The following is a 27,834-nucleotide window of genomic DNA, read 5'->3' on the forward strand; positions in this document are numbered from 1 at the left end:
GTGTGAGACCGTCAGTGACTATGGGCCTTCCCTCTATGGAACGAACAGGCAGAGAGAAGCAGAGTCTGGAGGTGTTTGTGTTGCTGGTTCTAGTTATCCTGGACACCCAGATGCCTCATTGCCCTCCCTGTCCGATACCATGAGCTAGCCCAGTATCTTCCAATAAATTCCCTTTCAACCTAAGCTAGTTTGGGTATGTTTCTGACACTGAGACCAAAAAACCCCTTGACTACTACAGGGTCAAGGGAGTTGTCCAAGAACTGTTCCCACCCTGGCCTCTTGCCTTCCACATCAGCTGTAGAAAGCGACCTCTCCCTCTCTTGTCTTGTCTCCAGGGAGAAATGAGGTCCACATAGTGACTGCAATATGAGCTTTAGGTATTCTGGAAATTACTCAAATACTAGCACTCTCTTGATGTATTTAATTTTCATATTTTAATAATCTAAAATCTGTATCACTTGTGTTTTGAGATCAGGATCAATGACTCAATTATTAAATTTAAAATGAAATATCTGCTTAAAAAAAACTCTATCCTAAGTCAGAACGGGCTTTTCCTCAGCTGGAACAACTTGTACAAAAACACACATGCTACTCAATGACACCACTGATCCCCTTTCTTGTTTGAAATATGATTTCATTTGTACTTTTCAGAGATTTTCAAAGTTTTCTTCATTTTAGGTAATGTTTAGTTTGTTAATTTATGAATAAGACTATTTTAAATAAACACCTCATTTTAGAACATTGTAGATTTACAGAAAAATTACAAGGCTAGTTCAGCGAATTCCCATATAATCCACACCCCGTTTCCCCTCTAACATTTTACATGAGTATGGTACATCTGTCATAATTAATGAACCAATAAAACCAAAAACCACGCCCGTTGCTGTTGAGTCGATTCTGGCTCATAATGAATCAATACTGATACAATATTTTTAATTAAAGCCCATGCTGATTAGTTTTTCCTTGATGTCTTTTTCCTGTCCCAGGATCCCATCCAGGGCACCACATAACGTTTAGTCGTCATGTCTCCTTGGGCTCCTATTGGCTGTGACAGGTTAAGACTTTATTTTTTATTAAATTTATCTGCTAATAATTTGTATTATAAGGATACTTGTGTAATGTTTATATTTTACAAATTTACATTCTTGCTTAACATTAAAATGCTTCCACTTTACAATTCTGAATTGCATTAAATATTGTTTTACTAATGTTTTTAAGGTTATGAACTCTGAATACATAAAAATATTAGTATTAACGTCAGTATTTTGGAATTATGTAAAAGATATCCTGAAAGTCCCATGTCACCATTTTTTGCTCCATGTCTTAGTTATCTAGCGCTGCTATAACAGAAATACCACAAGTGGACGGCTTTAACAAAGAGAAATTTATTTCCTCACAGTAAAGTAGGCTAAAAGTCCAAATTCAGGGTATCAGCTCTAAGGGAAGAGATTCTCTCTCTGTGGGCCTTCTCATCAGTGTTCCCCCAGACTAGGAGCTTCTTCACACAGGGACGCCAGGTCCAAAGGACGTGCCCTGCTCCCGGTGCTGCTTTCTTGGTGGTATGAAGTCCCCCTGTCTCTCTGTCTGCTTCTACCTTTTATATCTCAAGAGATTGCCTCCAGACACAATCCAGTCCTGTAAGTTGAGTCCTGCCTCACTAACACAACTGCAGCCCATCCTCCCTCATTAACATCATAGGGGCAGGATTTACAACATATAGGAAAATCACATAATACCGGGAATCCTGGCCCAGCCCAACTGATACACACATTTTTGGCAGGACATAATTCAATCCATGACACTCCGTATAGCAGTCACCATACCTCAGGGGTAGATGGGCAGAACCTGGAGAAACTGAACCCAGGACAGGTAAGGCTTCTGGCACTGGGCATCCCTGTCCAGAACCTAGGAGGGGGCAACAGAGGGCAGCTGGGCCGGAGTGCCCTCCTCAACCCAACCTGTGGTTAGTGGGAGGGCGTGGGGCGGGGGGGGGGGGGGCGGAAGATTGTTTGAGGCAGGTCACCCAGTGTGGGCTAGATGCAGTTCCAGGAGCAGATGACTCCAGTGGTGGGGTGGCACTGGGAGGTGTGGAAGGCACTGGAACATTCAAACCAAGGGTGGACTCAAAGAGGTGAGAATCCAGTGGGAAGTCCCACTGTGGAAGCCATACTGGGGTACCCAAGGTGTCATGAGAACTTGTCTCAATATGTACCCCACAAACCACTTGAATTAGATTTCAGAGTTTGGGCCCAGGAATATGCTTCTCCAACAACCACCCTGGCTGGTTCCAGTGCACATCAAAATCCAGGAAATCCCTGGCTGGAAGGATGGAGACCAAGTCCCAGGGGGGTCCAATAAGCTTATGAGAGGAAGGCCCTAGAAGCACAGCATTCTTTCCCAGGCACAACTACGCACCAAATCAGGGCAGCATCAGGGGGAGGTGGAGGAGGCTGAGGGAGTTTTGGCAGCAGAGGCCCTGAGGACCCTTTTAGGGCCCCACTGCCTACTCCTGACGCAGATTTCCAGCTGGCACTCAGGCCACAAAGGAGGGGAGGGTACATTGTGCAAAAGTCTGGGTGTGGTGTCTCCTGCTGGGTGGGATGCAGGCGAGTTCTCTCTGGGTCCCATCCAGCCCCCAGCATCCAGTATTGCCCTGAGGCTGAGGGCCTGCTTCTCTGCTCCAGGAACCCCAGACCCAAGCCATCCCAAAGGGTTCTAAGAATATGTCTTTTGCCACCAGCATCCTTACTGCATTCTCTGTTCTTCCTCTGGATAAGGCCGGAGAGGGTTTGCTTGTGTCTTATGCAGCCAGGGCTCTGGGGCCAATTTGCAAGGATGGTTTCCACTCTGGGTACATTATTTTAGAGCAATGGTAAAACCAGCTGCCAGTCGAGTTGACTCCGACTCATGGCAACCCCATGTCTGTCAGAGTAGAACTGTGCTCCATAGGGTTTTCAATGGCTGTTTTTTTGGAAATGGATCACTGGGCCTTTCTTCTGAGGTACCTCTCAGCGGATTCAAACTTCCAGTCGCTTAGCTGGCCCATTAACTGTTTGTACCCTCCTCCCCTAGGGGCTCCAGAGCAGCGCTCTGTCTTTGTATTCCCAATGCCCTGCTCCTGGTAAAGAGGAAGGCAAGAGAACCGCTCCAGCGGCAGCCTGGCTCAGCAGCCTACCTGTGAGGACCACCTCTAGTTGGTCCAGTTAATATAATAAGTATATCATCAGCGCGTGAGAACCACAAGTAAGCACTTCATCACAACTATGCAGCATTACAGCTTTCGTAGACTGGAGTCTCTTCGACATTTCAATCCACTACAATTTATTCATCTCCCCAGAACTTGCCACAAGTAATTCTCAATCGTTAGGCTTCATTTTGTCCATACTTCAGGGCATATTCGAAGTCTTTAAAGCTGACGTGACCATCTGAGTCTTGATCTACTTCCCTGGAAAATGAAACAGAACATCATTGACATGGCATTTTCATGGCACCTGGGCATCAGGCACAGGAGAGTCTTTGTTTCTTTGCAGGCCTCTGAGAGGTGCCTCTCCCACCTCAGAGAGCACGCTATTTGAATGCAGAGGGGACGCCTGCCATTTCTTCCCCTTTCATCTCTGAGGTGGGGAGGCAAGGGAAGAGTACTTATTAGAAGTGATAGAAATAAAAGAGTCAACTCATTGAAAGGAATGAGGCCAAATGCACAGGTTATGGAAGAAAAGAAGAGCTGACTTTTTCTAGTCATCCTACAAATTTGTTTCTGTGATACATCAATAAATATATATACATCATAGATATGTGAGATTAAAACAAAAAAGCGGTAAGAAAAATAATTTGTCAATGAATAATGATTATACCAACAATTACCTTCCTACACAGCACCAGTACCGGCTGCTGCCAAGTTGGCTGACTCATGGTGACCCCATGTGTGTCAGAGTAGAACTGTGCTCCACAGCGTTTTCAATCAATGGCTGGTTTTTTCAGAAGTAGATCACCAGGCCTTTCTTCTGAGGCACCCTTGGGTGGACTTGAACCTCCAACCTTTTGGTTGGTAGCCAGGTGTGTTAATCATCTGCACCACTCAGGAACTTCTAACATCCTGCCTGGCATGCTATTACATTCCTTATCTCATTGAATCTTTGCACCACCACGGGGTTGGGCCCATTCTACTGATAAAGATAAAGATGCAGAGCCTTAAAGGGGTAAAGCAGTTTTCTGAAGATCCCACTGCCAGTAAGTAGCAGAGCTGGAACTCACACCAAACCAAACAAACAAACAAAAAAACCCACTGTCATGGAGTCGATTTCGACTCATAGCGACCCCATATGACAGAGTACAACTGCCCCATAGAGTTTCCAAGAAGTGCCTGCTAGATTCGAACTGCCGACCTCTTAGCAGCTGTAGCAAACCAGGATCATTAAATGGCAAAATCAGTGCTCTATACTCTGTTCCACATTGCCTTCCTAAATAAACAGGAGATTCCAGAGACGAGTGATTATACTGCAATTCTCACATGGCTACCTCTAGCTCCAGAAGTTTGCACTGGCTTCGTTCAGGCCTCGGAAGCTCTACTAAATCCTCACAAACACCTGATAAGCTCTCTTGACTCACAGGAAGAGTGAGGAAGATGTGAGCCTCTGGCTGGTCATCTGAGGGTGTGGGCGGCCTTAGCTGGGCTGTCCCTGTGTGTGTCCCTAGAACTGCCCACACGGGGACACTGGACAGGGAACAAAGAAATGGCACCCACACCACACGCTTAAGGTATAAAAAATACATTTTTTTTTTTTATACCCCATGTCAAAAGGACAGAACTGCAGCGTCAGCAACCCTTTCCAACTGTTTCCAGGAAAAGTAATATTCACTCGAAATTGTTTTTGGAAGAATAACTGATGAGCCGTGGTCACCGTTTCTCTTTGCGGGGCCACTAACACAATGCATTACGTGCCTTATCTGTAGCTTCTGTGGTTGATACCAATTCTATTTTGTGGAAACAACAAATGGTAACAGCTACGACGTAGGGCTTTTTAAAGCCAAGACCGGCCCGAGTAACAGAGCCACTAATCACTGTAATAGTTTTAAAGCAGGCTTTTAAAATATTGAATTCTAAAATAAACTTTCTGAATATTTCATGCCAAAGTCTCTGAAGTCTCTAATGGTTCTGGATAGAGTGATGATAATTTTTCATTCTTTTGAAGTAGAGAAAATCCCTACTTCTCTGCCCCAGGGCAAACCATGTTGCAGTGTGTTAGTATAAAACGATGTGGACTGCAGAGGCTATTACTCTTGTTACTTCTTTTGGTAAAACACACGTGACGATGTCAGCCTATACAGGACCGACCAAGAGCGTAACTAACGTCAGATCTCTTCTAAGGGATCAGAGGTAATCAGTATTGCATATGACTGACAACAGACTATAAATCACGTCTATGAAATTAGATAATTGAGGATTCTTAATATGGCCTATTTTTTCCCCAAGGAACTGGATTCGATAAATGGCCTTTTCCCCCTTCCACTCTGAACTTGGTGTGGTTGAACTATAAATCTCAGAGGGTGAGTTAAGCGTATAACCTAAAAAAGTAACGTTTAGAATATACTGCTTCTGATAATATTTTCTGGGAACCCTGGTGGCATAATTGTTAAGAGCTACAGCTGCTAACCAAAAGGTCGGCAGTTTGAATCCACCAGGCGCTCCTTGGAAATCTTATGGGGCAGCTCTACTCTGTCCTATAGGCTCGCTATGAATCGGAATCAACTTGATGGCAACGGGCTTGGTTTTGGTTTTTATTCACTTATTGAGATGCCAAATGCTTGGTTTTCTCAGTAAATAGCTGTTGTAACTGCATTAACTTTTTTTTCCTGCTGTCTTTGCCAAAGCTTCCTGTCATAAAATGGGTACCATATAACCAAGAAGTGTTATATGGAAGGGGTATTCACAATGTTCGGAGTGGCATTTATTTATGCAATGAATGCAGTGGTATCATGTCCATATTTAGAATGAGACAAGGTTAAATATTTTGTCTTCTGATGTTTCCTCCTCATCATATATCTTGGATCATATCTGGTCATCTCAAGGAGAATGAAGAAGAAATTCAAGTTTCTGAGCTATAATTTTAAAAAGCTGACGTATACTATCTTTCATGGCAGAAAGAATTATTCTGAGGAAGGAAGGTTTCACAGCACCTACAGTTGAATCACTGCGTGACAGAAGAACAGATGTGCCTGGTGGGTAAAATGAGTGGTGTGCTAAGAGACAAAAAAAAAAAAAAAAGGCTCCAGGTAAAAAGTTTCATTGTTTCTGTTTACAGAATTTAACCCCAATAAAAGTTTACTCTGGTTCCAAAGCTACAGGGTGCTGTTTCGGTCTCACTAGAGTACATTCAGCACTATAATATCCCCCGGCCCTCCCCCGACTGGAAAGTAAACTCTAGGGGAGCAAGTACTTTGTCACGTTTTCTACTGTGTTCCCAGCTCCTAGCATGTATCAGGCAATGAATGTTTGTTGAACGAATGAATATATGCAGAACAAATGAATCTGGGGAAATAGTTCATAACATTATGAAATGCCGACTGCTTCCTGGGAGGTCCTGGAAAGAAGGAGACTGTATCATCACCGCCTTAAAAACTAAAACTAACAAACAGCTAAAGCACTTGCCACGGAGTCCACTCCAACTCATGGTGACCCCTTGTGTGTCAGAACAGAACTGTGCTTCATAGGGGTTTCAATGCCTGATTTTTTGAAAGTAGGTCACCAAGCCTTTCTTCTGAAGCAACTCTGGGTGGGCTCGAACCTCCAACCTTCTGCTTAGCAGCCGAGTGTGTTAACCATTTGTACCACCCAAGACTAGTCACAGAAATAAGACACACTGAAGAAGCCAGATAAGAACCATTACTCAGGAGCCGATAAGGAAATCAGTAATGGGCTTTCTGGCCAACCACATTCAGTATACGCAGACCAGGCACAAGAGAGATCAAACAAGAGATGAACTTCGTAAAATGAGGCTGCAGAAGTGAATTAATGGATAGAAGGAACCTGAGGAATGCCAGACTGCAAGGTTTAGAGCCAAAAAGCAGGAAACTGGGAACCAACACAGATCACTAGACACATCTGGGACTAAACTGCTCTATAGCTGAAGCCCAGTCACTGCAATCCAGTCAACTATCTGCTCTTTTCTCAGACATGGATGTAGATGTAGAGATAGACACAGGCTTATGTTTCAGAACTGGCTTTTCAAAGACATTAGCAAAGATTATACAGATGTAAGAGAAGGAAATCAGTTGCTATTAACAACATAACTGCTTTCTAGAAATGCATGTCCAGTTAAATTAAAGGCTTTTCTCCGTGCTTTGGAGAGGCAAAAGGGAGGTCTGGAATTGATTTTGTGAGTTGAGACTCCAGAGAGCTGAACTGCTCTCATAACTTCTATGAAGAATCCAGGTCATCTGGGAGGAAGGAGATGACAAGCAAGATAATAGAGGGTGGAGGAAGACGGGCTACAGAGAAGAGAGAGGCTGGGGCACCAGAGGAGGAGAATCGGCCTATGAAAAAGTCCCCAGCGATCAAATGCCCTTCTAACAACTGCTATTTGTATTGGGCAAATCTGCCGCAAAAAAAAAAAAAAAAAAAAAAAATTTTTTTTTTTTTAAAGACCTTTTTAAAGTGTTGAAAAGCAAAGATGTCACTTTGAGGACTAAGGTGCACCAGACCCAAGCTACGATATTTTCAATTGTCTCATATGCATGTGAAAGCTGGACAATGAATAAGGAAGATCGAAGAAGAACTGATGTCTTTGAACTACGGTGATGGGGAAGAATACTGAATATCCATGGACTGCCAGAAGAACCAACAAGTCTGTCTTGGAAGAAGTACAGCCAGCATGCTCCTCAGAAGCAAGGATGGCAAGACTTCATTTCACACACTTTGGACATGTTATCAGGAGGGACCAGTCCCTGGGGAAGGGCATCGTGCTTCATAAAGTAGAGAGTCAGCAAGAAAAGAGAAAGACCCTCCGTGAGATGGACTGACACAGTGGCTACAATAATGGGCCCAAACATAGCAACAATTATGAGGCTGGTGCAGGACTGGACAGTGTTTCATTCTGTTGTACGCAGCATCACTATGAGTCAGAACTGACTCGACAGCACTGAGCAACAGCACGAGTCCCAGGGTTAGATGCTGAACTACTAACGAAAAGGTGGGCAGAGGTGCCTCAAAAGAAAGGCCTGGTTGTCTGCTTCCACAAAGGTCACAGTCTTGAAAATCCTACAGAGCACAATTCAACTCTGCAACACATGGGGTTGCCATGACTTGCAATTAACTTGACAGCAACTGTTTTTTGTGTATATATTTACAATATGCTTCAAAGTTGTTTGTACCGCTTGTTATAACATCTTCCCTACCTTCCCTCAGGGGTGCAACAGGTGACGCTATATGGGGTGATGGTATATTTGGGGTGTTTGTGTTGAGTTAGGGACTGAAAATTGAGTTAGGAGATCAGGCCCATCTTAGCTGGTGCACTGAAGAGCAAGGAAAGCAAGTGGGGAATGGGAAAATAATCTGCCAACTGAATTAATTCAGAGAAATTAATTCAGAGCCTGAGATGGCCATGAAGCCATAAGCCTTCCAATAATGTGCCAAAATCTTGTGAAGGGCTTTATAATTCCACAGGGTGTAGAATGAGGGGTCCAGCCAATAGTATCTGGATTTCACAGTACAGGAAGACCTAGGCTGACGCTGGGACGCGTTAAGAATTGCAGCCAGCCCTCGACCTAGTCCAGTCAGCTGAATTCCAATGGTTTTCATATCTATTAAAATACAAGCATTTTCTCATTCATCATATTAAAAATTCGTTATAATTACTCTCATTAGCATGAATGCAGCGTTGTTCTCTTTTATGTCTTTATTTGTTAAGGAAAAAAACCTCTCTCCTTTTTGTGATGCTGTGTGAACTCCGCCAGCCCAGAGTAGATGTGCTCCCGAGACCCACAGGTTAAGTGGTCTTGACCCTTCAGGAGCCAGGGTTTCACTCTGGGAATCTTTTATTAAGTCAGGCCATATTGTTGCCCTAGTGCATTCTGAAGGACAACATGTTTTTGTTTTTGCAATTAAAAAAATATGTTAAGTAGTGACTTTATAGCAAGTAAATGCTTCTTGTATGAAAATATTTACATCATAACAACTTCTTGGAATGTCTTGAAAGTAGTTATTTCTTGGGGAACAGTTTTTTTTTTTTTTTTGTAAAAAAATTATTTTTTGGAGAACAATTATTTGTTGTAATGTAATTCTTTTAAGAGTACCCCATTGCCAGGTGTACAAAGACAGATTTCAGACTGGAGCAGTTGCTTATGATCAAGTTCTTAAAAAAAAAAAGAAACAAAGAAGGATGGCATAATAAATTTCATTACATTAAAACAATGGGATGTTCTTTAACTATAACAATGACATAATGACAATAAAAATGACATTTTTAAGTGAAAACAAGAATACAAACTGGTATATACTGGTATATACTGCCTAACTGCAAGCATCTGTATTCATTTGGGTCGAAGTTGAAGGATATATGCTAAATAGGAACTTGTTTTATGAAGACGGGAGGGTTATGGGTAATATCGTCTTAAAATATTCTTTCATATTATTGACGTCATTTTCAACTGAAGGAACATTTTCTTTCTTTCCAGTCTGTATATTCAAAACAAATGGCCTCATTTCACCGTGAACAGATCTTCGATACCTGCAGCACAGTGTCTGAACCTCAGCACCACTGACATTTTAGACCAGATAGTCAACTCTCATGGAGGGTTCCCTGTATACCGTAGGTTGCTTAGCAGCATCCCTGACCTCTACCCTCTAGATACCAGGAACACCATCCCCAAGTTGTGACAACTACAAAGTCCTCAGAAATTATCAAATTCCCCCTGTTGTTGTTAGATGCCCCGAGTTGGTTCTGACTCACAGTGACCCTGTTACAACAGAATGAAGCACTGTCCGGTCCTGTGCCCCCCTCACAATCATTGCTGTGTTTGAGTCCACTATTGTGGCCACTGTGTCAATCCATCTTGTTGAGGGTCTTCCTCTTTTTTGCTGACCATCTACTCTATCGTCTCTAGCTGAGAACCACTGACCCAGAGGAACCAAAATTTGAGGCAATTCTTTGGAACATTCCAGCTAAAGCTACACTTACTAAAATAATCCCTTTAAGGATAAAAAAATAAATTTTTTTTAACAAACTATTTCAGGATCAGCCGAGGCATACATGTTTCTTGGATGGATTATGCAGATAATTGCCTCAACACTCTGTCTTGCCAACATCAAGGTAGTGAATTGAGCCCAGAGTAGACTACACTCAGGAGCCAAGCCCTTGGTGGTGATAACAGCGCAGGTGACAGACATATCTGTGTTCCCAGCAAATACAATGACAGACAATCATTATTTTGAGTCACCGTGAGAGTCACCCGGGGCTTTGAAAATTGATGCTGTATTTGAGTCACCTGAAACATGAATGAAAAATTTAATGTGGAGGCACAGATTTAAAGGAGAAAAGTTTTCTTAGTGGAATTTTTGGGGTGGGGGAAAGGGAGAGAGACACTCTTTGATTCTTCATAGAATAAACTAAAGTCAAAACTGCCATTACATTAGGGATGGAGCTGTCATACTGACTGAAGAGTGAGGGTAAAAATTACCCTCCAAGCGAGGAGTCCCTGCTGGGGATGAGAAGACCCGCCAGCTGAAGAAGTAATGATGACAGCTTCTCCCGCAAGCAGCCTTCCCTTCTGAGGAGCCGCCGGGTCTTTGCACTGGTGTGCTTGCCTCTTTGTTGACAAGAGTCCTGCAGAGCTTTACAGTGATTCAGTTGGTAATGTGTTTATTAATTTTACCTTTGTAAAGACATATGTTTAGAAAAGCCATTTGGATACTAAGATACTGAGGAAAGATAAAAGAGGTATGCCTCTTCTTTTGTAGGCTCCCACGTGACTTGGGCGGAAGCGTTCCCTGTGGAGTGTAATGGACACCCTTTGGGCCCTGCCTCACACACACTCACTTGTCTTTTTCTCCGGCCACTGTTGAGAGTGTTTTGCCCCAGCAGCAATCTGCACTATGTATCTTTTGCTTTCTGCCTGGGACTGCTTGGACACCCGGGTGTGGCACTCACACATACACCATCCTAAAATACAAAGTGTGAAGGGGTTAACACCCATGGGACAACCCTTGGCCAATGAGGTAGCAGGATTCAGTGGATAATGCTTTCCCTTTCAGCCTGTCAGGCAGACAAGTCTGAGGTCATTCCATCAGCTTGTGGAGGCTCTGGTGGGATAGAACCCTAGTTGCTCATAGCAGTGACAAGCTTGATAAAAGGACCTTTGTGTTGGCTTTCCCTTATTCTCTGTTTCATTTTCCCTCATCCCTCACTCCTGCTCACTGTGATTGTTTCCCAGAAAAACTACCTGCATGCAAACCCTCATCTCAGCTCTGCTTTCAAGAAGAAACCAGGCTCAGACACAGTGGAAAGTTTGAGAGACGATGCCCTCTTGGACCATTTAAATTTGCTGGCCGCAATAACATGTCATATCAGATTCTCATTGAGGTAAAATGGGTCTTACAATTTGAAATAGATCAGAGTGTTCTTCTATTTGGAAAATGATTTTTAGCGCAAATTAAATACTGCCTTTAAGAAGAGCTCTGAAGATTGAAGTTTTAGGCAATTGAAATGTCAGTTAAGCAGAAAAAGATAGGAGCCATCTTCTTTACTGTCTGATATACATGTGTCTTATTTAATAATATTAATCTGTCAACAAGAAATAGTATTGTTAGGCTTTAAGTGTTCCTTCAGGATAAACCAAAAAACCAAACCCATTGCTTCTGAGTCGATTCCAACTCATAGCAACGCTATAGGACAGAGTAGAACTGCCCCATAGGGTTTCCAAGGATGTAAATATTTACAGAAGCAGACTGCCACATCTTTCTCCCCTGGGTTGGATGGTGGGTTTGAACACCAGCCTTTTAGTTAACAGCCAAGTGCTTAACCACTGTGCTACCAGGGCTCCTCTCCTTCAGGATAAGGACAGTGTATTCTTTTTTTTTTTTTAATTGAACTTTAAAAAAAAAAAATTTTTTTTTTTTTTAGGTGAAGGTGTACAGAATAAACTAGTTTCTCATCAGTCAGTACACACGTTGTACGACACTGGTTAACAATTCCACATCAACACTTTCCCTTCTCAACCCTGGGTTCTCTATTACCAGCTGTCCTGTTCCCTCCTACCTTCCAGTCCCCGCCCCAGGGCTGATGTGCCCCTTTAGTCTTGTTTTGTTCCATGGGCCTGTTCAATTTTTGGCTGAAGGGTAAATCTCAGGAGTGGCCTTATTACTGAGTTGAAAGGGTGTCTGGGGACCATACTCTCAGGGTTTCTCCAGTCTCTGTCAGGCCAGCAAGTGTGGTCTTTCTTTTTGTGTTTGAATTTTGTTCTGTATTTTTCTCCAGCTTTGCCTGGTACTGTCTATTGTGATCCCTGCCACAGCAGTCAGTGGTGGTAGCTGGGCACCATCTCGTTGTACTGGACTCAGTCTGGTGGAGGCTGTGGTAGATGAGGTCCATTAGTCCTTTAATCTTCCCCTTGTGTCTTTAGTTTTCTTCATTTTTCCTTGCTCCAAAGGGGTGAGACCAGTGGAGTATCTTAGATGGCCTCTCAGAGGCTTTTAAGACCCCAGACGCTACTCATCAAAGTAGAAGGTAGAACATTTTCTTTATAAACTCTGTTATGCCAATTAAGCTAGATATTCCCTGAGACCATGGTCCCCACAGCCCTCAGTCCAGCAATTTGGTCCCTCAGGGAGTTTGGATGTGTCTGTGCAGCTACCATGGCCTTGCCTTGTACAGGTTGTGCGGGCTTCCCCAGTAAAGGACAGTGTATTCTTAAATATAAGAAAGTCCTGCCTTCTGGATGGAGAGGCACAGCTATGGACTGGCCATGAGTAAGTGGTGGACCCGGACATTTAGGGTTAACTGTGAATGACAACAAGATGGCCAGACCAGGCCAAGGATACAGAATAACACAAGCCAGGAAAAACTTGGGCCTTATTAGCACCAGGTTCAGCCTTCTAGACTAAAGACACAGTGGACATTGTTGGTTACTTCCCTAGCATCCATCCTACTCCTCTGTGCTATGCAGCAGCTGTGGCATTAGGGGGGACTGAGCACTCCCCAAGGTCCAGAAGTGGGATCTGAATGACCTAGCCAATCATCGTAATCCCACCCTCCTTATACTGTGACTGCCTCAAGAACTGATTGGCTGAAGTCGATTAGTGCATGGCATTCTTCCCCTTTGAATTATGGTGTTGGTGAGGAATATTGAATATACCGTGGACTGCCAGAAGAATGATCAAATCTCTCCTGGAAGAACAGCCAGAATGCTCCTAAGAAGCAAAGATGGCAAAATTTCTTCTTGCTTACTTTGGGCATGTTATCAGGAGGGACCAGTCCCTGCAGAAGGACATCATGCTGGTAAAGTAGAGGGTCAGTGAAAAAGAGGAAGACCCTCAATAAGATGGATTGAAACAGTGTCTGCCACAATGGGCTCGAGCATAACAACAATTGTAAAAATGGAGCAGGACTGGGCAGTGTTGCATTCTATTGTACATAGGGTTGCTATGAGTCGGAACTGGCTGGATGGCACCTATCAAAAACAACAATATTCCTCCCCTGTCAACCACTGACTGGTAAAGACTTGGTCCACCCATAATGGAGTCTAGGAATTTTGTTTGCAAGATGAGAAAAGAGACGCTTTTTTGCGGGGGGATGCAGAGGTGAGGTTTGGTACTGCAACAGTCCCTTTCCTACCATGAGGGCACAGTCTCTACAGTATGTGATCCAATGGTGCTTTGAGTCAATAATTCATGCATGTGTTTTTAAATATCAACTATCAGCCTGAGAATGGAGCTATATACAGTGAAGAGATGTGTGAGAAGAACAGCAAAGTGAGCTAGAGCCCTGATCTAACCATGCCTGAAGTCTATCCTACGTGAAAACTTAGCCACCTCACCCAATAAATTCCCTTTGTTGTCTAAGGCAGTATGAAATGGCTTTACAGCTACTTGCAAATGAAAGTGTCCTGTTATACCAGTACCCTGTTTGAAATCTTTTTAACCTGCAGTGTCTGGAACTTGGCAGGCATATGGTAGACACTCAATAAATAAAATATTTTTTAAATGATTATGCCAGTTTGAAAGAAACCTTAAATAATTTAGATTTACCCTTAGGTGCTATCTTAAGATTCTAGATTTTTCTCCATAGTTCTGCATTCTAAAGAAGTAACTTTCTTGCTGGATACCCCCAAAAATTGCTGTTTATGGTGCCTTAATTGTGATTCTTAATGTGCTGGAGAGGCTATTGATGGAAGCAATGTGGTTTTTCTTCCCTAAAGAGTGACAGGATAAATCCTCCAGTCCAAGAAAAAAAGAAAAATGGATGTGAAATGCAGTCACAGCTGGCAAAAGTGATTAACCATAAATAATGACTCATTTTTTCCTATTTACTAGGTTTTAAAAATGAGGAATCTTATTTAAAGCTACAAATATTTTAAAAGGAGGAAAGAATGTGATTTCAGCATGCCTGATCATCGACTCCTTGTGGTCATGTGGATAAATGGAATCAACTTATAGCTCAGAGTCTCATTTCTGGTAAATAGTTTCATATTCGTTCTCTATCAAGTGTTTTAGCAGAACTGCTTAGTAAGTAGTGACATGATCTTGCTTCTCAGTTTTGTTCTGTGGAAGAGAAATTGTGATGTAAAAAAAAAAGCAAGAATCATACAGCTTTAAGGATAAAAAACAGAAGACAAACTGAGCATCTTTGGAATAATCATAAACATTTGTTTCCTGTACTTCTGGGTCACTAGGTCTCTTATTCTTCCCCCATGCTTTAAGGATAAAGAACAAAAGTCAAAGTGACCATCTTTGGAGTAATTGTAAACAATCTGTTTCCTGTACTTTTGGGTCACTGGGTCTCCTATTTTTCCACCACGCTATATCTGTGTAACCATTATAGGCCTACTCGGAATACAGCAAGGAGGCTGTGTGACCTTGGGAAAGTCTCTTAGCTGCTGTGAGTCTCAAGCTCCTCACAAGTCAAGTTGAATGGTTGGATCACATGACTGCTAAGACTGGCTTCAGCTCTAAATTTTGATGAATCTACGGTGGATCTCCACCACCTGTCTGTCAGTTTGTCACACTGTGGTGGCTTGTGCATTGCTATGATGTTGGAAGCTATGCCACCAGTATTTAAAAAACCAGCGGGGTCACCCACACTGGACAGGTTTCAGCAGGGTTTCCAGACTAAGACAGACTAGGAAGGAAGGCCTGGTGATCTACTTCCAAATATTTGCCAATGAAAACCTTATGGATCACAGCAGAATATTGTTTGATACAGACATGTTACCAGGAAAGACCATTCACTAGAAAGGACATCATGCTTGGTAAAGTAGAGGGCCAATGAAAACAAGGGAAACCCTCAATGAGATGGATTGACACAATAACTGCAACAATGGACTCAAACATACCAATGGTCATGAAGATGGTATAGGACCAGGCAATGTTTTGTTCTGTTATATGTAAGGTCACCATGGGTCGGAGCCACCGGGAAGGCAACTAACAACAACATGGATCTTCACTGTCCAACTCATGTCTTTGTATACTGAATATTTAAAAATGCAATCCACCTCCCATTAGCCATTCTTATCCTTCAGAAAGCAGTTTGAGTCTTTAATCCAGAGGACTTTTGTAAAGAGCCATAAACATATATAAATGCAAAAAAAGATCCTGCCTTCAACAGTGTGAAATACAAATGGAGATAAAGCCATTTCTATTTCAAATACATAATCACTTCAGCTGAGATATCTAGTATCATCTTGAACTTGATAATGAGATAAAAGAAATGGGACAGAGATGGCAATCATTTAATCTCTTAAGAACAGCTATTCTGAAGAGCTTTTCACTCTATGCTCAATAGATTTCTAGCAGGTTATGATCCGGCTAGAAAGAAAGCACAATGATGAGGAAAATTATGTTTTCAATAACACATGCTTTTACCGTACAAGTCCTTCCACAAAGGAGGCAATAAAATGAACTCTGACCACTTTAACAGATGCCGTAATGGCCCAGTGCGCAGACGCAGCCTCTCTGAACACAAGTTCATTTCCTTGACTGAAGGTTTAGGAATGAGCTGAACTTTCAAGTGTAATGTCGGAAAGGTCACACACTTCCAGGCAAGAACGCCGAGTATTAGTGAGTTCAGAGGCTTGGAGAGATGGGCTAACAGAATGAGGCTTAATGAGCTTCATTTTGCTAATGCAACAAATAGAGTTGAAGCTGCCACGTGAACGATAAACATCAGGCCATTGTTAAATGCCCTGCAAATCACAGTTAGCCCGCTTGGTCGGAAGCTTCATTTTCAAAAAGCATGCTTCCTAGGATTCAGAAGACACCAATTGTTAAATCGTGCTTATTTTCTCCAACAGTGTAATGTTTCCAAGTAAAATATATTTTTAATGGTCTATGACAGGGGTATTTTAGAGTGTTTTTGTTTGCTTGCTTGTTCATTTTTCAGGAAACTTCATACATTGATTCTGTAATTTATCTGGAAAAATATGAGGCAGAGCCAAGATGGCAGAATAGACAGCCGCTTCGGGCGAGCCCTGTTTACAAGACTGGAAAAAACAAGTGAAAGGAGTATATTTATGACAAGCTGGAAACCCTGGTGGCGTAGTGGTTGAGTGCTATGCCTGCTAACCAAAGGGTCTGCAGTTCGAATCCACCAGGTGCTCCTTGGAAACTCTGTAGGGCAATTCTACTCTGTCCTCTAGGGTCGCTATGAGTCGGAATCGACTCGAGGGCACTGGGTTTGGTTTCTTTGGTTTAGGAGCCCTGAGCATCAAAGGCAAGCTTAGACAACGAACTGAGGGGCAGGGGAAGGAAGAGACCGTTCAGAAGTGGAGAGGAGTTACCGGCCCTGAATTGCGGGGAGCCCTGAGGCACCATTCCCCGAGCGGCGGCGGGCTGGTCCTAGCCTTCGGCCGCAGTTTCCTCAGGGAGAAGCAGCAGCCACACAGCCCACTCACACCTCCGGAACCTGAGCAGAAGGGCGCTCCCGGCACAAGCTAAATACTTGCGGATATTTTACTGCGCTCCCCCCACACCCGCAAACCAGCTTCCGCGGCTGAATTCCCGGGGCCTGGGATAGGCACTGTAGAGCACCGAGAGCCACCCTCCTGGCCTTGGGGAAGGAAAAAATTTGCAACTGGGGGTAAAGATAATTTGCTAACTCCATTAACTGGGGGAGCTCTGGACACAAGCGGCTCCTGTCCAGGCAAAAACAGTCCATGGATTTTGAGCACCTTTCCCCTCTGCATGGACCTGTGTGCACCTATTTTAGGAGAATAAGCCCTTGTTGGTAGACTCCAACTGTTTCAGCTGTGTGGTGAAGAGGTGGGTGTTTGATGTTTGACATTGCTTTGCCTATCAAACAAGGTCCCCACCTACCTACATCAGGGACCTGAGGACTGGTAGCTCCACTCAGGTCACCCAGCCACTCACCACAGGGGTGCAAAGATAACTGGTAGCTCCCAGTCCTTACAATCAAAAACATTGGGTGCCTATGGTCTGTCTGAGGAACCCACCTACCTGCACGCTGTAGGTAACAGGGACGTGCTTTCCTCAGACACTCTCGGGGGTCAGTTCTCAGCCCCCTGCCTTGTTCAGAACGTGACCCCCTGCTGCAATCAGATACTGGTACATACACCAATTACCCCTGCCCCTCTAAGACTGTAGGACAAAGCCTCTACTACACACTTGATGATCAGCTACCTGGACACCTGAGCTGAATTCAAACAAGAAAACTGAATGGACTCCTAGACTGATATGCCCGATAAGAGCTCTAGCCATCTGGGGACAGGAGGACAGAGCTCCAAAGGTGAAAACAATCAAGCTAGCTCACTCAAGCAACCCATTTGGGCATATCAAAACAAAACAAAACAAGAAGCTACGACACAGTAAGCAAGCATGAACTAATACAATAACTTATAGATGGCTCGGAGACAACAGTCAATATCAAGTCACATAAAGAAACAGGCCATGATCACCTCAACAGGCTCTCAAAACAAAGAATCCAGGGATCTTCTAGATGCAAGTGCATTCCTGGAATTACCAGAGGCAGAATACAAAAGTTTAATATACAGGACCCTTCAAGACATCAGGAAGGAAATGAGGCAATACACAGAACAAGCCTAGAAAGATACAGAACATTTTTGAAAAATGATATATAAAAAAAGCAAAGCCTCAGAAAGTAAAACAATGTGATTATAACCCAGGAATCAATGAATGTGAAGAATGTCCAGAAATATGTCCATATAAGGAATTTAGCATAGGTCAAAAAAGGCATTTCAGATTGGTGGGGGCAAAATAGTTTCGTCAATAAAATGGCTATCCATTTTGGGATGGGGCGAGTTGATTCCATGAGATGCTGCTATGTGCTCAACAAAACTCACTTCCTTCTGTTCTAGGAACACAGCCAGACTACATTTCCCAGCCTCTCTTGCAATGAGATGTGCCTGGGAGTGCTGGTAATGGAATGTGGGTCCACATGTGCTCCATTTCCAGGCTTAGCCCACAAAAACTTCCTAAGTGAAAATTTCCCCCTCTCCTCCCCTATCTACATGCCAGATGCAAAATGACTCCGGGGCCCTAAGGGATGGTAGAGACCTTAGTTGACCACATGGAAGACCAGGAATAACTTATCTTGAACTTTGAGGACAAAATAAACTTTTATGTAGTAAGCCACTGAGGTCTTGAGATGTACTTGTTATAGAAGCTAGTGTCAGTTATTCCAACAAAGATCCTTCATCACATCATAACAGAATTAATGTCAGATGGATTAAAATTATACACGTAAATAGTAAAATCATAAGAGTAGAAGAAAATATTTGTAATCTATTTATGTCAGTAAATATCACTAATTATAAAAAGCTCTTAAAAAGCCAATACTCTATGGGGTAAAGGAAGGACATTAGCATCCCATGAAAGAGCTACAATCACATATTGTTTGTTCTCTTATGATAAAATAGTGCATATTAAAATGAGATATGATTTTCATTTAGATCGACAAATTAAAAAATTGAAAATACTGAGTATTGGCAAGGTTGTAGGAAAATGAGCACTTTCATATATTGTCGGTTAGGCTATGAGCTGTTACAAACTTTGTGTAGAACAATTTGCTGGTATGTGTCAAAATTAGGTAACAAGTACATCCTTTGACCGAATAATTTCATCTTATCTTTTTTTAAGGAATAACTGGTGATATATAGTGTGTGCACGCACATGCACACACACACACACACACAAAAACACATAAAGCTACTCAGACAGAGCAGCCAGTAAAAACAAATCACCCCCTGCCAAGAAACCCGGCAAACAAAAAAAGAAACCTGCCCAAGATTTCATTTTCCCCTCTTCATTGACAGTGTTTCTCTTAAGACCTTTGTATAAATGGGTGAATTTTAATTTTCCTCTGTCATATTTCAGAGTCACAGATTATATCTATTCATTCATTGAGCAAATACCTGAATACTGTTGGGAGGACTGAGATGTTTGAAATTTCTGGGTTACAAGTAGTATGTTTACATATGTGTGCATACACATATACATAGATACAAATACATACAAATACGCACACACATACATTATATGGGGGTCAATAAGGTTTGTTAAAAGTTAGCTGAAAAACTGGACCTCTTGATAGTAATTCTAGTAAGGCTCAAAGCTTCTTGACAGCGAGTGCAGAGGTGATCAATAAACATCAGCGCCTACTATTACCATTACGATGAGTACTCTATGGCTACTAGTTTTGACAGAAAAACAACAATCCTGAACAGTAATTTAGTGGTTTGTATTTTCTCACTTGATCTGAAGATTTGGGTATTTTTTTGCCAGTTTTGATGTTTCTATATATAGTCTTAGGTTTTAACTGTTTTTTTTTTTTATACTTTTGATTCTGTTTGTATAGTTCAAAATTTTTATGTGTTCACTGATCAATAAAGAGAGAATTCTTGCTCCTCTGTAACCATTCTATCTTCTCAGTTGGCTTAATTTTTCAACTTCATGCATACATATGGAAAGCTAGACGGTTGTCATTATAGACAAGCTCAGGGTTCCTGTGAGTCTCTTACAGGAAGCTGATGACTAGGCTGCAAGCTCCAAGCTTCCACCCACCAACTACACAAGAAATATCCTTGAAGGTGACTCTGTGCCTTCTAAGGAGAATACAAAAGAATTAGAATATATGGTGCTGAGTCTCATAGAGCTTAAAATTTGTTACTTTCTTTTCATATGATTTGTTAACTAGTCCTTCTTTTTTATTATTATTTTAAGAATTGTTTTCTGGCATATTTCTCCTTAAGAAAAAATGATAATCACCTCTCTCTCTTACCTATCCTTCTTCCACTCTTTTACAACAAGAAGTTAATAATGTAATAATATAGAAACAAAGAGTATCCATCGCTCCCTCTGCTTAAAAGCAGTAACATTTCAAAGGAGTGTCACCCCAGGGGCTGTGACGTGGCCACCTGTCACGTAGTGTGTTAGCACAGACTCACCAGTAACCCGAATGATTTATTCTACATATCTTGGTTATAGAAGAATTATTTTAAAATTCTATGAGGTTGGTTTTGTTTTGTTTTGTTTTTAACCAAACAAGGATGCAGGAATTTAAAATTAAGATTGTTAACTGTTTACACTTTAGTTTTAAATATTCTACTTGGGAAAATAAGATCTTACATCTTAGACCATTTCTCACTGATGTACATCACTGAGCCAACAGAAAATCTGGCCTTAGTTCAGCATAATTACAATAAATTATTTATGCTTTAGTTTACAACACGCTCCCGGCATCTGAAACCTCTGGGTCTATGGACAATAATAAAGAAAAAATGAATAACATTTCATAATGAAGCAATTACTTCAGATTATAAGAAGCACCCTATTAATAAAGTCCACCTATAATCAAAATCAAAAAGTCGCCAAATGGAATGACCATGAGGGCTTGTAACATGAGAATTTCCGTCTAAAGAGATGAAGGTTCCGAGGGCACATGACAAGTGTTTGGAAAACTATGGAATGCACAGAGAATGTAAACATGGCCAAATTAATCAAATCCTAGGATAAGACCAAAGGACTACAAGTGAAAGTTCAGAGAGGGCATTTGAAGAATGAAACCTGAAAGTGCTTCTGAGTATAACAGCCAGAAAACACAAGGACTTGTTTTTTTTTCCCTGAAATAATAATTCTCAAAGTTGGCATAGGAGTCTCTGTGTGGTAGGAATGCTTACCTACCAACTACTAGCCGAAAGGCTGGTGGTTTGAACTCACCCAGAGACGCCTGGGAAGACAGGCCTGGCGATCTGTTTCCAAAAGGTCACAGCCTTGAAAACCCTATGGAGCAGTTCTACTCCACAGACTCAGAATCAATTCAATGGCAACAACAACAAAGTTGGCATGGAGGTAGGGGAAGAAAAGGGCAAGTACCCTTCAGGGAGGTCAGGCATGTTATTTCCCATGACATCCCCTACCCCACCCTGACAGTCCTCTCCCCTCCTGCCCACAGCTGAGAATCACTCTCCAGGTAGGTGAGCCCCTGTACCAGAAACTGGCCTGGCATTCGTCGTAGTGGGTGGGGGAGGAGAAGAAAACAGCAGAAGCTGGCTCTGTTTCAATAATGCATAAATCACTATGGGAACTTAGGGATGTTGGGGCCTTTCCTAGCCTTCGGAAGTTACTGTGGACTCCCATAAATTGCCACACTAATACCGATTTCAGGGATTCAAATTACTGGCCCAACCTGGCATGACACTTTCTGCCGATTATCTAGTCTCTTCTGCCTCCAGGCAGGGCCACATCATTGATTACAGAGCATTTCTGCCACTAAGAGAGATCACGATCATCATTAAGGACAGTAAGTGTTGATCTGTGCTGGCTAAGTGAGTTAAAAGGTTCGTGCCCTTCTAGTAACAACTCAAAGAGGCTATTTCAGGATATTTATTAAACAAATTCAGTATTTACATTATGCTTTAAGCACAAAGGCACAGTCACTGAGTATGTAAGTGTGAGAAGGCAAAACCAAGACAATTTATGTTGGGAAAACTCTACTTTTTCAGTTAAATAAAGGAGGTTTCCTGGAAGTGTGGGCCAAGGAACCACCGAAAGTTTGAGACAGAGCCTGAACTGGCAGGAAAGGTGTTCTCGGCTCCGCACCATCAACCGCATCGTAATGACTACCTGCAGAAATCTTTTCAATATGGTTGAACTAAGGTAATGAGGAAAAATTCATCCTGTCCCTAGATTTTCTTCTAGAATGTGCAGTAGGGGTCTTGGTAAACAGTGATTAAAGATTGGAGAGACAATTCAGGAAATTTCCTTCAAGGCCTAAAGACACAGGAAATAGGTATAATACTCCTATAATTTTTCCCCACAATTACAGATTTTTAGTGCTATAATAATGATGAACCTGCAACAATCATGAGGATGGCACAGGACCAGGTGTGTTTCGTTCTGTTGTACACAGGGTCACCATGAGTTGGAAGCAACTCGATGGTACCTAACAACAACAACAACTGTATTCTGAATGTGACTGATGATTCTCCTCCTGCCTACAAACTTGTGCTGGGCAGAGCCACGTTCACCTTGTTCACTGTGCTGTTCCCAGTACTTGGCACAGTGCCTGGCACACAGTGGTGTTCAACAAATATGTGCTGAACACATCAACATGTGAACAGCAAAGTTTGGAAACGGGAGAAAAAAATATCACTCACCAGCCCATGACCTTAAACTAAGTGCTATGATTATTTTGGCACTTTTCCTTCTAATCAGCACAAGAATATTTTGCATCCTGCTATTTTAAGCTTAAACCCATCGCCGCTGAGTTGATTCTGACTCATAGCAGCCCTGGTGGCGCAGTGGTTAAGAGCTTGACTGCTAACCAAAAAGCAAACAGTTCGAATCCACCAGCTGTTCCTTGGAAATCATATGGGGCCATTCCACTCTGTCCTATAGCGTCACTATGAGTTTAATAACCCCCCCACATTACTATAGTCTTTATAATTTTCATTTCGGATTGGCTGTATAAGATTGTCTCAAATGGATTAACACAGTGGCTACAACAATGGGCTCAAACATAGCAATGATTGTGAGGATGGCACAGGATTGGGCAACATTTCATTCTATTATACAGAAGGTTACTATGAATTAGAGATGACACGACGGCACCGGACAACAAGAACAACACAAGCAAAGTAAAACTTGCCAGTGTGCTCAGTTCCTTGAGGGAGAGATAGAAGGTTGGACAGTGTGGGAGAAAGGGGTCTGAACTAGGCTGAGAGGTCATGGTAGCAATCCCTGAGGAAGTGGGGGCACACCTCAGGTCTGAGGGATGAGCAAGGAGTTAATTAGGGAGGCGCAGGAGGGAGGAGCTGCGCAGGCTCTGCTCCAGAGTGAGGTCTTATGGCAGGAGAGAGCCCGGCCCTCCTTTGAAGAGCTAAAAGATGGCAAATGTGGCCAGAGCACCGAGTGAGGGTGAGCATGGAGCTGAAGGAGGCTGGAGGGTGGATGGAATGAAAACTATTCAGGGCCTGGTAGGCTGTTTTAAGGGTTTTAGACTTAAGCCTAAGAACATTGAGAAGCCACTGAAGTGCCTCAAAGACGAGGCTGATGTGATTATATCCAACCTTGAAAGCTCATCAAAATTTATTCTGTGGTAGGCAGAATAATGCCCCCCCAAACCACAAGATATCCATGTCCTAATCCTCAGTACCTGTGAGTGTTAGGCTACCACTGTGCCACCAGGGCTCCATGCTACACGGCAAAGGGCAATTAACGTTGCAAATGAATTAAGGTTTCCAATCAGCTGAATTTAAGATTAAGGAGATGATTCAGGTGGGCCCAGTGTAATCCCAAAGGTCCTTATAAGTGAAATAGGGAGGCAGGAGAGAGTGTAGAAGTGATGTGGAGAAGGAAGACTATTGCTGGCTTTGAAGGTGGAGGAAAAACCATAAGCTGAGGGATGGGAGAAACTGTAAAAGACAAAGAAACAAACTCTTCTCTGGAGCCTCCAGAAGGACTGCAGCTGTACTGACACGTTGATTTCAGCCCAGTGAGACTCATTTCAGACTTCTGACCTCCAGAGCTGTAAGACAATACATTTCTGTTGTTTAAGTCACTGAGTTTGTAGTAATTTGTTACAGCAGCAGTAGGGAGCTAATACTAGTTGAAGATCATGAGTTTGGTTTTGGTTATTTAAGTCTTATATGACACAAAAAATATGAACATTTGGAAGTGTTCTATTTAGCCACTCTTCTAACAGGTTATATGATAAATTATTTTACCTTTCATAGCCTCAGTTTTATAATATATAAAAAGAAAATATTTCCAAGGTTGGTTCCAGTTCTAAATTTCTGAGTTTATAATCTTGGAAAGGAACAAATATGCTTTTCACTTAGATTTCTGTCAGTATTTGGCAACCACTGAGGAAAAAAGCAATACTAAAAATAGTGGACCCAAACTAAAGGGGGGAAAAGATTCCATTCAAAAAGAGAGGACTCAAAATATAAAATAATCTGGAAATACCTTAATAAGAAATTTATATTCAGAAAACTAAACAATTCCATTAAGACACATAAGAGGATATTTGAAAAAGTAGAGGGATGGGCCGTATGTGTATCCTTGGATGAGAAAATTTGTAAAGATGCCAAATTCTTTTCAATTAATTTATAGGTTGAATAAAATTTCATTAAAACCCCAAAGGAGTTTTTTAGTACTTCTCAGAAATGATTCTACCACTCATCTGGAAAAATAAACAGACAAGAAGAGCTGAAAACAATTCGAAAGCAAGAAATACCAGATTTGAGAACATATCATTAGAACTGGGGGGGAAGGATGTGTCATTGGTATAACAATAAAAAGACCAAGGGAATAGAATAGACAGACCAGAAAGGCCCTTTAGTATGTAAATAACTCAACACAGTATGTGATCATGAAGGCATTACATATCAGTAGGCATTATATAGTAAAGCATGAGAAAACTGGCTAGCTATTTAGGAACAAAAATGTTAATATCATCAGCCCATGCTATACACCAAAATAAATTCCAAATACATTAAGGCACTCAATAGTCCTAAAATTCAAACCGCCACAATCAAGAATATGAAGGTGAATATTACTTTGGTCTCTACAGAAGGACATCTTTGTTAGTATAAAAACAGTGAAAGAAAAGAGTACTGATTGAATACATAAAAATTAAAAAATTTTGCACATTAAAATATCACCATAGATGGAACACTCCTAAACTCACTCTATGAAGCCAGCATAACCCTGATGCCCAAACCAGGTAAAGACACCACAAAAAAAGAAAATTACAGACCAATATCCCTCATAAACACAGGTGCAAAAATCATCAACAAATTTCGAGCCAATAGAATTCAACAATATATGAAAAAAATAATTCACCATGACCAAGTGGGATTCATAGGAGGTATGCAGGGATGGTTCAACGTTAGAAAAACAATCAATGTAATCCATTACATAAATAAAGCAAAAGACAAGAACGACATGATCTTATCAACTGGTGCAGAAAAGGCATTTGACAAAGTCCAACACCCATTCATGATAAAAACTCTCAGCAAAATAGGAATAGAAGGAAAATTCCTCAGCATAATAATGGGCATTTATACAAAGCAACAGCCAATATCACCCTAATTGGACAGAGTCTGAAAGTATTCCCCTTGAGAACAGGAACCAGACAAGGACGCCCTTTACCACCACTCTTATTCAACACTGTGTTGGAGGTCCTAGCCAGAGCAATTAGGCTAGAAAAAGAAATAGAGGGCATCAAAATTGGTAAGAAAGAAGTAAAAGTATCTCAATTTGCAGATGATATGATCCTATACACAGAAAAACCTGAAGAATCCACAAGAAAACTACTGAAACTAATAGAAGATTTTAGCAAAATATCAGGATACAAGATAAACATAAAAAAATAAGTTGGATTCTTCTACACCAACAAAGAGAACATCAAAGAGGAAATCACCAAATCAATACCATTTACAATAGTTCCCAAGAAGATAAAATATTTAGGAATAAATCTAACCAGAGATGTAAAAGACCTACACAAAGAAAACTACAAGACATTGCAAGAAACCAAAAGGTACCTACATAGGTGGAAAAACATACCTTGCTCATGGACAGGAAGACTCAACATTGTGAAAATGTCAGTTCTACCCAAAGCAACCTACAGATACGATGCAATCCTGATTCAAATTCCAATGACATTTTTTAAGGAGATGGAGAAACAAATCACCAAATTCATATGGAAAGGGAAGAGGCCTAGGATAAGTAAAGGATCACTGAAGAAGAAGAAGAACAAAGTGGGAGGCCTCAAACTACCTGATTTTAGAACCTATTTATACCATCACAGTAGTCAAAACAGCCTAGTACTGGTACAACAACAGATACACAGACCAATGGAACAGAATTGAGAATCCAGATGTAAATTCCTCCACCTATGAGCAGCTGATATTTGACAAAGGCCCAAAGTCCGTTAAATGGGGGAAAAAACAGTCTCTTTAACAAATGGCGCTGGCATAACTGGATATCCACCTGCAAAAAAAAATGAAACAAGACCCATATCTCGCGCCATGTAAAAAAACTAATTCAAAATGGATCAAAGACCTAAATATAAAATCTGAAATGATAAAGACCATGGAAGAAAAAATAGGGACAATGCTAGGAGTCTTAAAAAAAAAAAAAATACATGATATAAACACAATACAAAATATAAGTAACAATGCACAAACACCAGAAGAGAAACTAGGTAACTGGGAGCTCCTAAAGTCAAACACTTAGGCTTATCTAAAGACTTCACCAAAAGAGTAGAAAGACAACCTGTAGACTGGGAGAAAAATTTTGACTATGACATATCTGATCAGGGCCTAATCTCTAAAATCTACAAGATACTACAAAACTTCAACCACAAAAGGACAAATAGCCCAATTAAGAAATGGGCAAAGGATATGAACAGGCACTTCACCAAAGAAGACATTCAGGCAGCTAACAGGTACATGAGGAAATGCTCACCATCATTAACCATTAGAAAAATGCAAATGAAAACTACAATGAGATACCACCTCACTCCAATAAGGCTAGCATTAATTCAAAAAACACAAGATAATAAATGTTGGAGAGGTTGTGGAGAGGCTGGAACACTTAGACACTGCTGGTGGGAATGTCAAATGGTACAACCACTTTGGAAATCAATTTGGTGCTTACTTACAAAGCTAGAAATAGAACTACCATATGATCCAGCAATCCCATTCCTTAGACTATACCCTACAGAAATAAAAGCCATCACATGAATAGGTATACGCACACCCATGTTCATTGCAGCACTGTTCACAATCGCAAAAAGATGGAAACAACCTCGGTACCCATCAATGGACAAATGGATAAACAAATTATGGTATATTCACACAATGGAATACTACACAATGATAAAGAACAACAATGAATCCATGAAACAACTCATAACATGGATGAATCTAGAAGGCATCATACTGAGTGAAATTAGTCATAAAGGGACAAATATTGCATGAGACCACTATAATAAGAACTCAAGAAAAGGTTTAAACACAGAAATAAACATGTTTTAATGGTTGCAAGGGTGAGGAGAGAGGAGGAAGGTAATTTACTAACTAGATAGTAGACAAGAATTATCTTAGGTGAAAGCAGGGACAACACACAATACAGAGAAAGTCAGC

General features: G+C 41.6%; 1 protein-coding gene across 1 annotated transcript in view; it reads right to left on the reverse strand.

Annotated features, from left to right (window-relative positions):
• Positions 1-1,986: 1,986 nt before the first annotated feature.
• EFCAB11 (EF-hand calcium binding domain 11) overlaps positions 1,987-27,834 on the reverse strand; it is a 197,672-nt gene continuing 171,824 nt past the window's right edge. Inside the window, exon 6 of the mRNA XM_049898941.1 lies at positions 1,987-3,445. Within this exon, the coding sequence (XP_049754898.1) occupies positions 3,364-3,445 (82 nt within the window). The 3' untranslated portion in view covers positions 1,987-3,363. The remainder of the gene's footprint in view (positions 3,446-27,834) is intronic.

The sequence above is a fragment of the Elephas maximus genome, chromosome 10 (genome assembly GCF_024166365.1).
Source record: "Elephas maximus indicus isolate mEleMax1 chromosome 10, mEleMax1 primary haplotype, whole genome shotgun sequence".
Taxonomy (NCBI): Eukaryota; Metazoa; Chordata; class Mammalia; order Proboscidea; family Elephantidae; genus Elephas; species Elephas maximus.